Raw genomic sequence first — 15,728 nt, 5'->3', positions numbered from 1 at the left:
TTCATAATATTTAGCAGTACAAGGCGCACGGTATCCCCTTCCTCAGATTCACTTTAGTCTAGTGCTGATAAAGTCAGTTAGATAGCTAAAGAGCTAACCAAAATAAAAATACTGAAGCATTATTTTTTGTTGAAATTTTAGAATATAACTCGTTCTAAATATAGGGAAATGAAAATAAAGCTAACAATAAAGGTAACATGATGTGGTGATTTTTATGCAAGAGCATTGCTACGTTTACATGCAGGATGAAATATAAAACATACAACAACTTCTTCTAAAAATAGTTTGTTACTCTTTAAGAAGGGTTTTTTTTAAGATCTTCATTTTGTTATAATTGCTATAAGCTTACCTTGTAAGGCGAAAAAGCAAATAAGCTGTCTTTATGGCATATTAAGTTCATTATTCATCTCAATTTTGTAATGGTTTATTGCAGCTGAGAACATTTAAGCTTCTTTGGGGCTTTTCCAAGGCAAATGTGGGTGAGTTTGGAAGTAAACACTAGGTCTGGGGAGTGGGGGAGTGGTTGGCCATCACTCACAACAGGAGTCTTGTAACTAGAGCTTTCTATTAGTATGCAAATACTTAATGAAATGAAATTACACAACTGAAGAACAATGCTTAATGACTGCTCAGTGCAGATCTTCAAACCTATGTAATTTGGGATTTATTAGCAGCCTTCATGGCTGCCTTATATGCCACTACAACACCATTCAGTTGCTGACTTTCTCTTGCTAGGGAAAAATATTTAATCATTCAGCAAAATGCAAAGAGCACCATTTTTGCTTACTGCTAAGACTCATATCTTAAATATATAGAAACATGAGAAAACGGGTTGAAGAAACATATATTAGGCATGTGTACTTCACTACTGTCCAAAAAGATTTTTAACTCCTTTGAAGAATTTAGAAAGGTACATATGAATGCATGAGCATCTCTGCTGCGAAATGTGTCTGAGGATAATTCCTATATAATGGGTGCTAAACAACCATTTTTAAAACATAAGTTAGCTTACGTTATCTCAACACATGTCTATTGATGTTGGAGAAATCCGCAATGGAATCAAATGACATCTGTTCCAGGTAAATTGGTTGAAAGCATTATTAAAGACAAAATTAGTAAGCATATAGAAGGGCAGGTCCTGCTGAAGAAGAATCAACATGGCTTCTGCAAAGGCAAGTCCTGTCTCACTAATCAACTAGAATTCTTTGAGTGTGTCAACAAACATGTAGACGGGTGATCCGGTAGACATTGTTTACTTGGATTTCCAAAAGGCTTTTGTTAAAGTCCCCCACCAAAGACTCAGTAACTGGTTGGAGAACAGAAAGCAGAGTGCAGGAATAAATGGTTAATTCTCCCAATGGAGGGAAGTAAATAGTGGGGTCCCACAGGGATCGGTATTGGGACCAATTCTTCTCAACGATAATTCTTCTCAAAGATAAATGATCTGGAATTAGGAATGAGCAGTGAAGTGGCCGAGTTTGCTGATGACACCAAATTATTTAAGATTGTTAAAACACAAAGGGATTGTGAAGAGCTTCAAAGGGATCTCTCCAAGTTGGGAGAGTGGGCATCCAAATGGCAGGTGCAGTTCTATGTAAGCAAGTGTAAGGTGATACACGTTGGGACAAAAATCCCCAACTTGAAGTATAACCTAATGGGATCTGAGCTGGTGGTGACCAAACAAGAAAGAGATCCTGGGATTATGGTGGACAGCTTGATGAAAATGTCCACCCAGTGTGCGGCTGCTGTAAAGAAAGCAAACTCCATGTTAGGCATTATAAGAAAAGGAATTGAGAATAAAACAGCCAGTATCATACCGCCCTTATACAAATCTATGGTGCAACCATACTTAGAATACTGTGTACAGTTCTGGTCACCACACCTAAAAAAGGATATTATAGAGCTGGAAAAAGTGCAGAAAAGAGCAACTAAACTCCCCTTCCCTATGAGGGAAGGTTACATCAACTGGGATTGTTTAGCTTCGAAACAAATAGAAGTGTACAAAATTATGTATGACTAGCAAAAAAGCCTGTCATATGACAGGTGTAGAGGAGCAGTCTGGTGAGGAGGTTAGTGGGTTTTGGCCCCTCTGCTAGGCCGAAAGCTCCTGGCAGTTATCTTTCTCGGAACTTGGAACTTCCATAGAAAGCCGCAGTTCCGAGAAACATCACTAGGTGGTGCCAGAGGGCAAAAACTATTTCTAGGAACTTGGAACTTCCATAGAAGGTCGCAGTTCTGAGGAATGTCCCTAGATGGCGACAGAGGGCAAAAACTATAACTGGCTTGGAGGAGCAGTCTGGGCTTTTATATATATAGATATGAAGAATGTGGATAGGGAGACATTTTTCTCCCTCTCTCAAAATACTAGAACCCGGGGTCATCCCATGAAGCTGATTGATGGGACATCCAGGACAAATAAAAGGAAGTATTTCTTCACACACTGCATAGTTAAATTATGGAACTCACTACCACAAGATGTAGTGATGGCCACCAATTTGAATGGCTTTAAAAGGGGGTTGGATAAATTCCTGGAGGCAAAGGCTATCAATGGCTACTAGCCCTGATGGTTGTGTGCTATCTGCAGTATTCGAGGCAGTAAGCCTGTGTGCACCAGTTGCTGGGGAACATGGGTGGGAGGGTGCTGTTGCACCATTGTTCCTCCCTGGCCGATGGCTGGTTGGCCACTGTGTGAACAGAGTGCTGGACTAGATGGACCCTTGGTCTGATCCAGCACGGCACTTCTTAGGTTCTGATGTTCTTATTTTGAAAATAAGCTACTGTTACCCCCCCACACACACAATCAGACAAATAAGCTACTGTACATAATATGAATCCATCTCCTGCCCCGTGTCCCATGGCAGTCCTCCACCCAAGCTGTGGTGCTGTTTCACCAATTTTTACCGTCTGCAGTATCACAATGAGAGAACAAAATTTCACACACCACCTCTTCTAACTGGGAGACACCTCATCTTCAAAACCCTGCATGATATACACAAAGGAGCAAAAACAACAACAAAACCTTATGCACTAAAAAGGGGATGGCGCAAATAAGTTATTGCATATTTGCATGATCAGGACAAAACTTAACATACCTAATCGGGAAGTATCCAATGCACCATCAAAACCATCAATTGTGCATTTTCCCCTACAGCCATTGCTGGCATATGGGCTTTAAGTGTTCTCAGTTGTGGATCTCCCCCCAAAGACACTAATAAAATTGATGATGTATGGTGTTTCCAACTGCACATCACACCCCCCCCCCGACACTACTGAAATAGCCTGTGTAAACTGTTTCCATTACTCAGAGAACGCCCATGAGAAGCAGAGCGGCAACAATCTAAACCACACTTGCCAGACAACTTTGTACACAACCAAAATAACCCATGGTGTCCAACAGATCACACAATTACTCACAATAGGTTATTTAATAACCCATCATGGGCTATTTAAGCCATCATTAGTTATTGTGTTGTCCAAACACCTTAACCACAAGGTTTTTGTGTGGATAAAGGGGGTTGAGGGACTGACATGTCTGCAACTTGGAGCTCCTTGGAGGGAAGGGACACAAATTTGAACATAATTCCTTGAAGAGAGGGAGGGGACAACGGGATACAAATCTGAACATAAAAGATCACTGGGCCAAGCCTACCTTTTTACACCAACTGGGCCTGTTAGAGGAAATAGCTCTCTTCCAATGCCATCAATAAACACTATTTGTGAAGAGAAGGATGTTCAAAATCGTGTTCTTTGCACAATTTTTGCCCAGAGCAATTTTAAATAGTTTTTTTAGGTACTGGAATGGATATACACTTATGCAGATGTCTACATATCTTCTATTAATATTAGTGATCAGAAACTTCCCACATGCTCAGAGCAGTTCCAAATACTCCCATCCCATTTCCCTTTTAGGTAAAGTGTGCATACCATACTTATCCAGATGGGTGCATATCTGTTGCATTGGTAGTTCTTTAAAAGAGAACACCGTGGTAAGATACATTAAGGTGCTTTATGGGTTAAAGGGAGAATAAGCAGAAATGGAGTTCAATAAAGGAAGGGCTATCTCCTCTGGGTGAAGCACTTCAGTTTCTACTTCAACATGGTTGCTGGTCTTTCTTTCATACTATCTGCATGGTGCCAGAGTGGGCCCATTTTTTGACCCAGCAAATGAGAGTTGAAGAGGTGGGAAAGAAAAAGAACTCCAGGCTGCTGGGTGATTAGAAAACTAAAAGAAAAGAAAACAAAAGGAGTAAATGTTTAACGTCACAAAAACAGAGCAGGGAAAAATTACTGCAAAGTGAAAGAGAAAGTAAACAAGAGCTCCTAGAAAGGGAAGGCAAAGGGAGAGGCCTTGGAATAAACAGAGTAAAATGAGAATTAAAAGTTTGGAAAGCTATGAATGGCTCAACACAAATGTCTCAACTTCAAAATTCAAGCAATTGGCCCAGCTGGATCAGGAGAGACACAGAATGGCTTCTTGGTTGGTGCCGAAACCACAAGAACACCAAGTGAATGCTCTCATTTTTGCAATAGGGGACACTTCAAACGATATTCTTTGTATTCTACTTCTCACAGCAGAAGACCAAAAAGATTATAAGAAGGTGATGGAAGCTTTTGATAAGCTTTTTACAGGAAAGCAAAACCTGATACACGAAGGAGGTGCCCAAGCAAGGGGAAACAGCAGAAGCTTTTATTGCTGCTGTGTACATCCTAGCTAAACAGTGTAACTACAGAACACTAAAAGAAGGGACAGGATTGTAGGCATAAAAGATACAAAATTGTCAGTTCAAATTTAGCTGGTTTCTGATTTCTCATTAGCCAATGCGATAGCAAATGTGAGAATGCATGAAACCATAATTAAACAACAGATGGACTTACATGTCAGCCCCACAAGCACTGATATGCCAGATGATGTGGGCACACAGTAAAAGTCAAGAATAAAATGGGGGAAAATGTCATCCGACTAAAACTGCAATCTAAAACCTCTGAGTACTTGAGACTGAGGCCTTTGCTAGACCTGATGGAAAATCCAGGGGAGAGGAGGGGAGACCTCGCGTTATGAATAACATGAGATCTTGCCCTTATTCACACGTGAGCCGCGATGAGCTCTGGAGGAGAGCTGTCGCGGCCGCCATTTTTTTTTACTTTTAAAGCGGCGGCAGCAGCCAGGAAAGGTAAGTAGGGGTTGTTGTTGTTTTTTTAAAAAAAATCTCCTTCCCCCCATCCGCGATCTCCCCCCCTGGCCCCGTTCTTCTTCCCCCCCCATCCGCGATCTCCCCCCTGGCCCCGTTCGCCTTCCCCCCATCTGCGATCTCCCCCCTGGCCCTGTTCTCCTTTCCCCCGTCCGCGATCTTCCCCCTGGCCCCATTCTCCTTCCCCCCGCCCGCCCGCCATGTCCAATGCCCCCCCTGCCCGATCACCCCCCCACCTGCCCTGCCCACCCAATCACCCACCTGCCATGTCTGATGCCTCTTCCACCCCCCCCCAGCTGGGTCCACTCTTCCCCCCCTGGCCCCCATCTCCCTTCCCGCGATTCCCCCCCTCCCGGCCCGATGGGCACAGCACTCCTATGGAGCCCTGTGCCCAGTGTACAGCTTTCCCCAGCTACTCGTGAGTAAGCCGCATAGCCGGGAAAAGTCACATAACCGGCTAGACCTTCCGCAGCCCCGGAAATACTGGTGCCGGTTATCCCGGGCCAAGGGAAGGTTTAGCCCGGGCTGAACCCTCATCTAGCAACGGCCTAAGATATGTCACCAGAACTTCAGAAGGGAACATATGTGGAACATGCAGCAGGAAATATACTCATAATTGACAGCCGTGCCCTGTGAAGGAAGTAGATTGCATGTGATGCCATAAAATAGGGCATTTTTAGGGACACTATATTTTTAGGGTCTCTTGTCAATAGAACAGATAACATCTTGATATACAAACATAAACTTAAATAGAAAAGTTCTCAATTTAAAATTGATACAGGAGCTGTCACTTCAATTTCCACATATTGAAATGGCTGATTACAACCAACAAATAAGGTTCTATGTGGAGTCAGTAACAATACACTGAAAGTCTGGGCCAGTTTCTTCATCAACCTCTGTATGCAATACAAGGATTTGACTGCAATACAGCAACTACTTCTAATACAGAGACTGAGAACATAACACAAAACAAGCGAAATATTTCAGAAATGTACCCCAGGTTTTTAAAAGGCCTGGGCAAAATATCAGGAGACTATAAAATAAAGTTGATGCCATCATACTCCTTTTGCCTGGGCAGCATCACCTTGCTTCCTTTGTAAGCTAAAGTGAAAGATGAATTAGCTAGAATTGAAAACACGGGAGTCATCTCTCTGATAGATGAACCTACTGGATCTCATGCCAGTGTTTAATGGGAAACACCCCATATGTTTTGAACAGGTCTGTTAAGGAAAATATTGTTTACTTAAATTATTTGTAGCTGTTTATATTGTTTTATTTGTGTGTGTGTGTGTGAAAAATTTTTAGATAGTTTTATCATGTTGTATTTTTTGTAATGTTGTTGTAAATTTCATGAATTGTTTTAAAAAGCCTAGAGAGCTTTTGCCATGGGGCAGTATAGAAATGAAATGAAATTCATGACAACAACAACAACTTGTGTGGAACTAACCCAACTTAACACACATGCTTGCAGGGAAAGGTACATGCTTGCAGCAGTTGATCAGACACTGGCTCATTTATCAGGAACCGAGTTATTCACAAAGCTTGATGCTACAGCTAGCTTTTGGCCAATTTCACAAATTGTGTCATGATTTCCAGGTGTTCTCTGCTGTACAAATGATGTTCTGGTTTATGGTAAGAATAAACAGGAACAAGATTGTGTATACCACATGGGGTATATCTATTTCTGCTTGTATCCCAATTAAAGGTAGAGTACATTTAAATGGTTGGTGCCATAGCTTAGTGGTCCCCAACTAATATAGCCACTTGATAGAAAATACATAATAATAGAGGCTGAAAGTCCTCCTCTGGCTTTCTTGTGTTGCAATATTTGTGATCAAACCCTTATCCATATATATAGTTCCATATATATATTGATTGATTGCTGATTAAATTTTATTTAAACATCTTTGTGAAACCTTAAGTGGCAATGTAAGAAAGAAAAATACTTATCTGGGGGGGGGGGATCATCTTAATGACTATCATTCTCCCCAGCCAAGAAACAGGCAATTCCCCCTCCCTTTTTAAGATCCTGTATACTTTTACACAACACCATCATATAATTATTCTCAACTAGATTACGTACATTATCAGAGAACATTATTCCTAAATATCTGACCCCTCTTGTTTTACATTTTGAGCCTGTTACACCTTCAAGTTCTACTTTTTGCTCCCTCTCCATATATAATATTTCCAATTTTCATTGGTTCACTTCCAGATACATTATCAAATTCATTTAACTCATTTTTGAGAATTCTAGACGATCTTATAGGGTCTTGTAATAAAAACACATTGTCTGCATACAGCATTGTTTTACATTCATCTTGATTTAGTGTAATGCCTTGTATGCCCTTTTCTTGTCTTTCTGGTTGAGCCATCACTTCAATACATAAATTAAAAAGTAATGGTGACAATGGACATACTTGTTTAACTTCTATCAGTAGTGTTATTATAGATGGCATCATCCTAGCAACTAGTGTTGTGTAGATAAACACGAGCAGATTACAAAAATGTGGGCCAAATCTAAACCTCCGAAGAATATTATCCATAAATCTCCATTCAAATTAATCAAATACTTTTTCAGCATCTACAAAATAGAATGATATTGGTTGTTTTATCCTCTGTATACAATCTATTAAACCTATAATTTTCAGAGTGTTCCATGGAAATTGCTTTCCCTTCACAAAGCCTGTTTGGGCCTCTGTTATATAAACTCCCAAAATTTTATTGACTCTTTTGGCCATTATTGTTGTTATCAATTTATAATTGGTGTTTAATAAGGATATTGGTCTTTAAGTTTCTGTTTTCTCAGTGTTTTCCCTTGCTTAGAGATCAAATTATATATGCTTCATTCCACAAGGAAGGTATTCTTTTTCTTAATAATGCCTCATTAAATATTGTAACCAGTAAGGACTATTTTAACCAGTAAGGACTGCTTAAAATATAGATACAAAAGGGAAAGAAAGAGAGAAAAGTTTTTTAAAAATCCAATTTTTCTACTGGCTCAGTTAGACTTTTTACACTTTTTCAGTGGTTTTCCGACTTTGTATGTAAATGCCAAAGAGGCCCTCCTACTTGGGGGGTTCTTTTGGCCATCAATATCATTCATTCCTTCAGCCAATCCTCCTCATCACTATTTATTTCCACCAAGATTTTTTTTTTTTGCTTGCACCATTGTCCTCAATACAATTTTTTTTGTCTATTCTTAACTATTAACTGAAAAGGGAAACCCCACTTGTATACAATACCATCTTTGTTTAATTCATGTGTGAGTAATTTACATTAAAGTTGTTGTTTTAATGTAAGAGGTGATATGTCAGCAAACACAGAGATCTCTAAACTCTCCATATTCCAATGCTGAGATCTAAAAGCTTCCATTACCATATTCAGTGATTCCAAATTTATAAACCTAATCAACTATGGGGACTCTGTTCTTTTTTTTTTTTTTTTAACTGCAACTAATTCTATAAGCTATTTAAATTTCATCCCTCATCTTGGCTCCAGTGATATCTCTAAAATACTCCCCCCAAATATCTTTTTAAATTACTGCCCTCAGTTCCCTCCTTTAATCCTTTATAGAGGTTTGTTTGCATAAATTTATTATCTATTTCCTCCACAGTTACATGCATTTTGTCTAGATCTTCTTCCTTTTTTCCAAAATCATTTTTCAGTAGACTAAATCCCTGTGTAAATTCTTCAGTTTTCCTATCTACTTCCTGTTCTGCTTCTTTAACTGTTACCTGCAACTCCCCATTCATTTTCTCAATATCCTCTAATTACTGTTCCAAAGTTGTTTTACTTTGTCTAAGGTTGAGATAACTTCCTTTTCGAAAACTTTTAATTCTCTGAATTCTGAATACCCCAATAGGTAGTACTTAAAAGTACGTAACAGTCTTCGTATATTACAGGACTAGTTGTTGTTGTTGGATTGTCTAGCAGCCATGTGTTATGTATTTATATTTGTTCATAATCCAAACTCTTCTCTACATCAGCTACTTTGGCCCTCCAGATATTTTGGCATACAATTCCCGTCAACCCTAGCCAGCATCGCAAAAAATGAGGATTGATGGGAAATGTAGGCCAAAACATCTGGAGTGCCACAAGTTGCTGATCTCTCCTTTAGGGGAAGGACAAGTGGCATTCCTCCCCACCATAGTGATCTTACCATTGGTGGGTAATCCATGAAATGACAGATGCAGTTGGTGGGCAGAGTTTGCTTCCACAGCAACATTGTCCCCAAATTAAGTCATTTACTTTTTTTGATAGGAATGAATAGATGGCATTCACATAGACAGTAGACATAATTAAAATTATTTACATAAAATATTTACATCATGTTTTTGAAGTAAGAAGCCTCCAAAGCACTTATAATCAATAGAACTTTAACAATAAAATCCAAATCAATGTTCTAAACACGCAGTATAAAAACCAAATCCCAAAATTAAAATAGCAACAGCAGAATAAAAAGTGTCTGAGATAATAAAGCAGGGTGCTAACAATAAATAAAAGAGCCAGCACTAAATGAATATTTCTGGAGGAGCATTCCATAAGCGGGGAACACACAGAGAAAAGGTCTTATTCCTGGTTGTCATTTACCTCTTTTCTGAAGGCACAATCGCCCGAAGCAGGGCCTCAGAAAATGATCTAAATGGATAGATTTGTATGGGAGAAGATGGTCCTTCAGTTACCGTGGTCTCAAGCTGTTTAGGCCTTTGAGCTTAAAATCAGGATGCTGAATTATGTTTGTCAACAAACTAGAGGCCAGTCATTAAATCTTAACACTTGCATGTTATAGGCATACTAGTTAGTCCAGCTGCCATCTTTTAAAGTAGTTGAAACAGCCCAACATATTATAGGAATCCAGTCTGAGTATTAGGGGACCATAGATAACTAAGGCTATCTCTGAACAAAAGCACCCTACACTGATGCACCAATCTGACTTCATGTCACAGATGTCAACTGGGTATTCAAAGTGAGAGCCAGATCTAAAAATACCCCAGTGATATTGATCTGATTCTATGGAGGACTGCGACCTCATCCAGAACAAACTGACCATCATGTCTCTGCTGGCTTTAGCCCACATCCAGCCCATTATATGCTCCAACTATGTTTAACACCTCCTCTGCCACACCTAGATTAGATGAAAAGCAAAAATGGAGATGGTGTCATCAGTATAATTATATAATAAATCCAAATCTGTGGATGGCATTAACCATCCATTGTATGTATATGTTGAACAGAGTGAAGAACAAGATCAGATGCTTTAGTACTCCATGACATAAATGTCATGGTGCAGTGCAAAATATATATCTCCAACCCGGACAGGCAATCCGAAGGACACTATAGTCAGTACGGGGCAACAAAAGCAATTTAAGTGTCAAATCCATGGCAGACATCAAACTGAAATGGATCCATATGATAAGCATCACCCAGAAATGCTTTATTATCTTTCACCCAACTATTGTGACCAACCAATAATTGAAACAATTGTCTTGGTTTAGAGAGAATTTCTTACAGTGTGGCCTAATGAACATCTCCTTTAAGGTAACAGGTACTGTATCTTCTATCAGTGAAACATTTATCACCTCTATTACCCAATGGGAGACTAAGCAAACAGGTGATAGTCTGCACATCTTCATGCACCCTATTCCCATGCTGCCACACCTGAAACAGCAGGATCATGGTGTTCTTTGAAAAGCCAATAATTGTACTGTGTCCAAAATTGCATCCAGAACAGAGCCAGTGTGAGAGATTTTATCCACATAATGCTTAGCACATAGGTCACAGAGGTCTGCCAAGAGTTTGTCATAATCTGTAGCCTTGATCTCCCCTCTGGCTCAGAGGAGGCTACCTCAAGTAATCCATCACCTTCTTCTCTGGATCTCCAAGGATGAGCTTTACCAGACCCCTCAGAGTGCATCCCTTCGATGCAGTCCTTACTGCCCTTATGCCCATGGGCCCAATCTCGCCTGCACTGGGGCCTAATCTGGTTCGCAGAGGTGTGAACACCCTCCATGGGGCCTGCCCACGGGCCTCTCAAAGCCCTGTCACCTCCCAAAGTTACAGTGCAAAGGTGAAACCCCAACTTATCTGATTTGGAGATAAACTGGACATACCCTTGCCACTCATGCCACTCATGTCCTAACTGGGGACATGCAAGAACCAGCTCAAATTGGCTCCTGCAAGCCCTGGCCAAACCTCTTCCTGTGCCACATGCATCCTGATTGAGGACATGCACAGCAAGGGAAGAATTTACACTTGTCTTTGGCTTGCAGGAACTGGGTCCTGCAAGCTTCAGCTGAGTGCTTTTCTCCATGTCTCTCTCTGCACAGAGAAAATAAAAGTGGGCGGGGCATATGATATGATCAGAAGGGAGGGACCTTCCTCCTTTGATGTCGGCTGGACCACCAGATGGTTGGGGGGTATCTGGCCCTCGGACTGTTCTACATCCATCTCTGTATGAATTATATTCACCTAAAGGAAGTACCCTATCCATCTTTCACATAGTTAAGAGCAGTTTGAATACACACACAACCCACACTCCTGCAGTACAATTTTAAAAATTGTTTCCTCATTTTTTTAGATTCTAAAGATTTGTTTGTATCAAGCACTGCTTTACTCACAGGTAAAAATGTTCAGATAATGTATTATATACTTGGCATAATTTATTTATTTATTTGTTTATTTATTATTTATTATTGCGTTTATATCTCACCTTTTTTTCCTCCAAGGAACCCAAGGCGGCATACATAATTATCTTCTTCTCCCCATTATCCTCACAACAACGACCCTGTGAGGTAGGTTGGGCTGAGAGTTTGTGACTGGCCCAAAGTCGCCCAGTGGGTTTCCATGGCTGAGTGGGGACTAGAACTCGGATCTCCCGACTCCCAGTCCAACACTTTAGCCACTACACCACAATTATCTTGTGTTGCTAGTTATTGTAGAAACAAGCAGGGAGCACTTAGCATCCTAAGCAACTTGCTCTTTTTTCCCTGCGATATGGGAAGCAGATTGAATCCTGAGCATAATGCAGTGATCCTTGTCATTTCTACTAAAGAGCTTGGAACTAGCACCTTGGTTCCTGCCCTGATCAGGAAGTCACACCCTCTTAAACATTTAGATTGCTCCATCTCCAAAATTATGACAAATGGGTAGGGGGAGGGAATCTTCTTTTATTGCCTTTAACAGTATGCTGGGAGCTCCCCCTATTTAGAAGTTGCCTTGTTGGAAGTTCTCCGCTTGAGATGAAAAGGGCTATAATTCCCCTTACCTGGTACATTTTGTGTAAGCATTGTCATTATTTATACAGCACTATCAGTGGACATGATTTCTTACAGGGGATGAGGGAGGCATGCATTGTCAAACACATATGCTCTGCACTTCGTATAGCTGCTTTTCAAAGAATCAGCGAAAAAACTATGCCCCATATCACCTCTTCAACTTGGCATTCTTGTTTGACAGATATTCAGGATTTAATAATATTTACAGTATTAACCACCATCCAAATAGGGCATTTCTGATATTTTAAAAACCATCTTGAAATATTGATATTACACTGTTTTCTTTGGCAAGCAATTTCAACCTAAGCATAGATAGCATGGCAAGAGAACCTTTAGCCATTTCGCATAATGCCTTCGAGGACTGCTGGACATCCAGACACAGATAATGTCCTCTAATTCTACTTCAGGAGTCTATTCCTGTCAACTAAATCCCTGTGGAAGGTCTCATGCAAAGATGAGGCTGGCATAATTTCCCCCCTCTTTGTTTTCCTACCACTTGGTCACATATTGGGTCATGAGCTACTTAACAGACATGCCCCTGTTAGTAAAGACCCAATATAAATAAAAACCAACAAGAGGCAGCTTACGATTTTTCTCTGGCCAGACACACAAAATAACTTCTTCCCTTCTGGTACAGTATCTTTATTTTGCTACTTTTAGATACAACCCCTAAATTCCTACTCGTGTGTGTGTGTGAGAGAGAGAGAGAGAGAGAGAGAACACTGAGATATGTACAGGTAAGAATTCATATAGGACATACATGTTTTCTCCTTTTCTTCATTTTGGATGTAAATTGATGTACATGCATATTTTTATATTCAAAACAGAATTTCTTTAAAACGTTTCATTAATAGGTCATCTGAATCATAATTACGCCAGGTACCGTAAGAGGACAGTAGTATTCTCCTGTCCTTTACCTGAGTTCAGACTCAACTTCCAAAATGTCATTACAGAATGCCCCATAAAGCTAAACACAAGAGATAACTAGTCTGAAATATACAGTGCATAGAAATAGAACTAAATAGCAGTTAAATAGCACAGCACAAATCATCCAACTATTTTTTTAAAAAATACAACAAGGATTTCTGTGGTCAAACCTCTTTTTTCCTCATGGTCTTTTCTCTTCTTTGTTTGACATTACTCCACTGTCCATGCACAGTTAGATGTGCCATATCTGCTTCAAAATAAAATGCATAAAAACCAATCCACAGTTCTTGCAAGACTGAAACGGTGTTAATTTTCTGATCCACGTTCTTGCCACAAACATTAACCGGCAGTATGATAGCTCCAAGAGCAGACATCTGATTCTTGACATTTAAAGATACAATACTGGTGAAAAATAGTGACGCTTTATTAACTGCAAACAGCTTGTGAGGGAGTAAGTGATGTACTCTTAAAGAGTATAATCAGAACATTCAATAATTTCAGTCTTTCAGCTTTGCTTTTTATTTTTAGTCAGTGCTAGCTTTTTTTTTTAAAGGAATAATAGCTAGAAACACCAATCTGGTCACTTCGTATAATTATTTTATGAAGGGGTTTTTTGAGAGGTGTTTGAGGGGTTGTATAAAACAAAACAGATAGGTTCACAGTGTACAAAACAGTATGATATTACTAAGCATTCAAAGGGTCTCAAGTTTTCATCACAAAATAATAAAATGAAGGCAAATCCTAAGATTACAGAAGCTAATGAATGTCTGTACTGGTAATATCAGGTTCATTGAGATTGTAATGCTAAATGAAAGCTTTACTACCTCCAGCTCCCTTGTGACCCTGCTGTGCCGTTTTTGTGGCTGAGTGCCTTTTTAATCCCCCCAAATTATTCAGAGAGCTTTTGTTCTTTTCCCACGTTAAGAATGTGAACCAGTTCCTCATTGTATGCATTCATTTGAAACACCGACTCTTAGCAACCAAAATGCAGATTTATTCATAATTTGTATTTGGATTAACTCCCACCTTCATCTTTTTATGTGCAGTCTCATCTCAATGTGAAAGGCATGTATGGAACTAAAGGCAGGGTAAGTAATAACATATATGGTACCTGGAGATACTGGCAAGACCGCTCTTGTTGACAAGTCTCTGATTTCACCACTGTCTGGTCCATGTTCATGGAAGCTTTTTGGTAAACCTCGCGGGCTCTGCTCACTGTCAACGTAGAGGACCAAGAGCTTTTTTTCATTAACTGAGCATCCAAATTTACTGGTAGGTTTGCACAGGTGGAACATTTGACATCATTATTGCTTCTGGAAGGCTTCACAGTATGTTCACTAAGAGTGTTATAGGCTTCCATAAAGTATTGAGAAGCAGAACGGTCAGGGCATCTTCCCATCGTCATAACCCCACTTGGTCCATGGTAAATACAAACATCATTGTCCAAGTTGTCATCTGAACTCCACCATCCTGATGCATTTGACCTGGATTTTCCATCTGATCTCCTATCTTTGCTCTTGCTACGCTTGCCATACCTCATAGTCTGTGTCTCCTCTGGGCTTGCTTTGCCTCCATTGATGCTGCCCTTTGATGGGCCTTCAAGAGAATGAGACTTTGTGAAAAGCTTTTGAACAGAGTGAACCAAGTGGCGAATCCTTCCTGGACTATCACTACGATGTTCTACAGCAGTCCTTTTGTACTGTAAAGTATGGTAGCCATCTCGATTCAGAGGAAGCTGCCTTTCAAACTGATCCAAAAGATTGGCAGGGATGCGATTGCTTTTACTGGCTGCTCCATGTGGCACCAAAGCACACTCATCTTTAAGCTCATTATGAGAATTGTAATGTCTCCGAGGAAACGTGCTGCTAGCAATCTGTTCATTGTAGGGAACCATGCATTCTCCCTGAAAAGAGTTCCTCTGAGTATAATAAGAGTGATCTGCAGGATGATGTTCCACTGGATTTAACAAATATGGCTTCCTGTCTGAGTGATGTACCAGAGAGTCACATGCTGGTTCACAAGCAACCCCATGATGGTGACTGCGACTGCCAGATAATCCTTTCATCATTGATGTGAAAAATATTCCAAAGTCATCTGAATGTGTGTACTTATGTTACCGAAAGATCACCAAGAAAGATCTAGAAAAATGGAGAACAAAAAACGTGAAATGCTTTAGTAATTAATATGCATATTTCATTTTTTGGTTATTATAATAATTATCACTGCATCTCTGAATGGCTTTTAATTACTGGGTTGGATCCAGACTAAGTTAGTTGCACTTAGTTCCTACTGAAATCAATGGGAAAAATGAGATATGGCTAACTTTCTACAATGA

At 40.0% G+C, this 15,728-nt stretch overlaps 1 protein-coding gene across 1 annotated transcript in view; it reads right to left on the bottom strand.

Moving 5' to 3' along the window:
- The window catches only part of DLGAP1 (DLG associated protein 1), a 166,447-nt gene extending 150,921 nt beyond the window's left edge, over positions 1–15,526 (bottom strand). Inside the window, exon 1 of the mRNA XM_063130592.1 lies at positions 14,505–15,526. Within this exon, the coding sequence (XP_062986662.1) occupies positions 14,505–15,461 (957 nt within the window). The 5' untranslated portion in view covers positions 15,462–15,526. The remainder of the gene's footprint in view (positions 1–14,504) is intronic.
- Positions 15,527–15,728: the final 202 nt, after the last annotated feature.

The sequence above is a fragment of the Elgaria multicarinata genome, chromosome 7, assembly GCF_023053635.1.
Source record: "Elgaria multicarinata webbii isolate HBS135686 ecotype San Diego chromosome 7, rElgMul1.1.pri, whole genome shotgun sequence".
Taxonomy (NCBI): Eukaryota; Metazoa; Chordata; class Lepidosauria; order Squamata; family Anguidae; genus Elgaria; species Elgaria multicarinata.
This window is presented reverse-complemented; position numbering and strand designations above follow the sequence as displayed.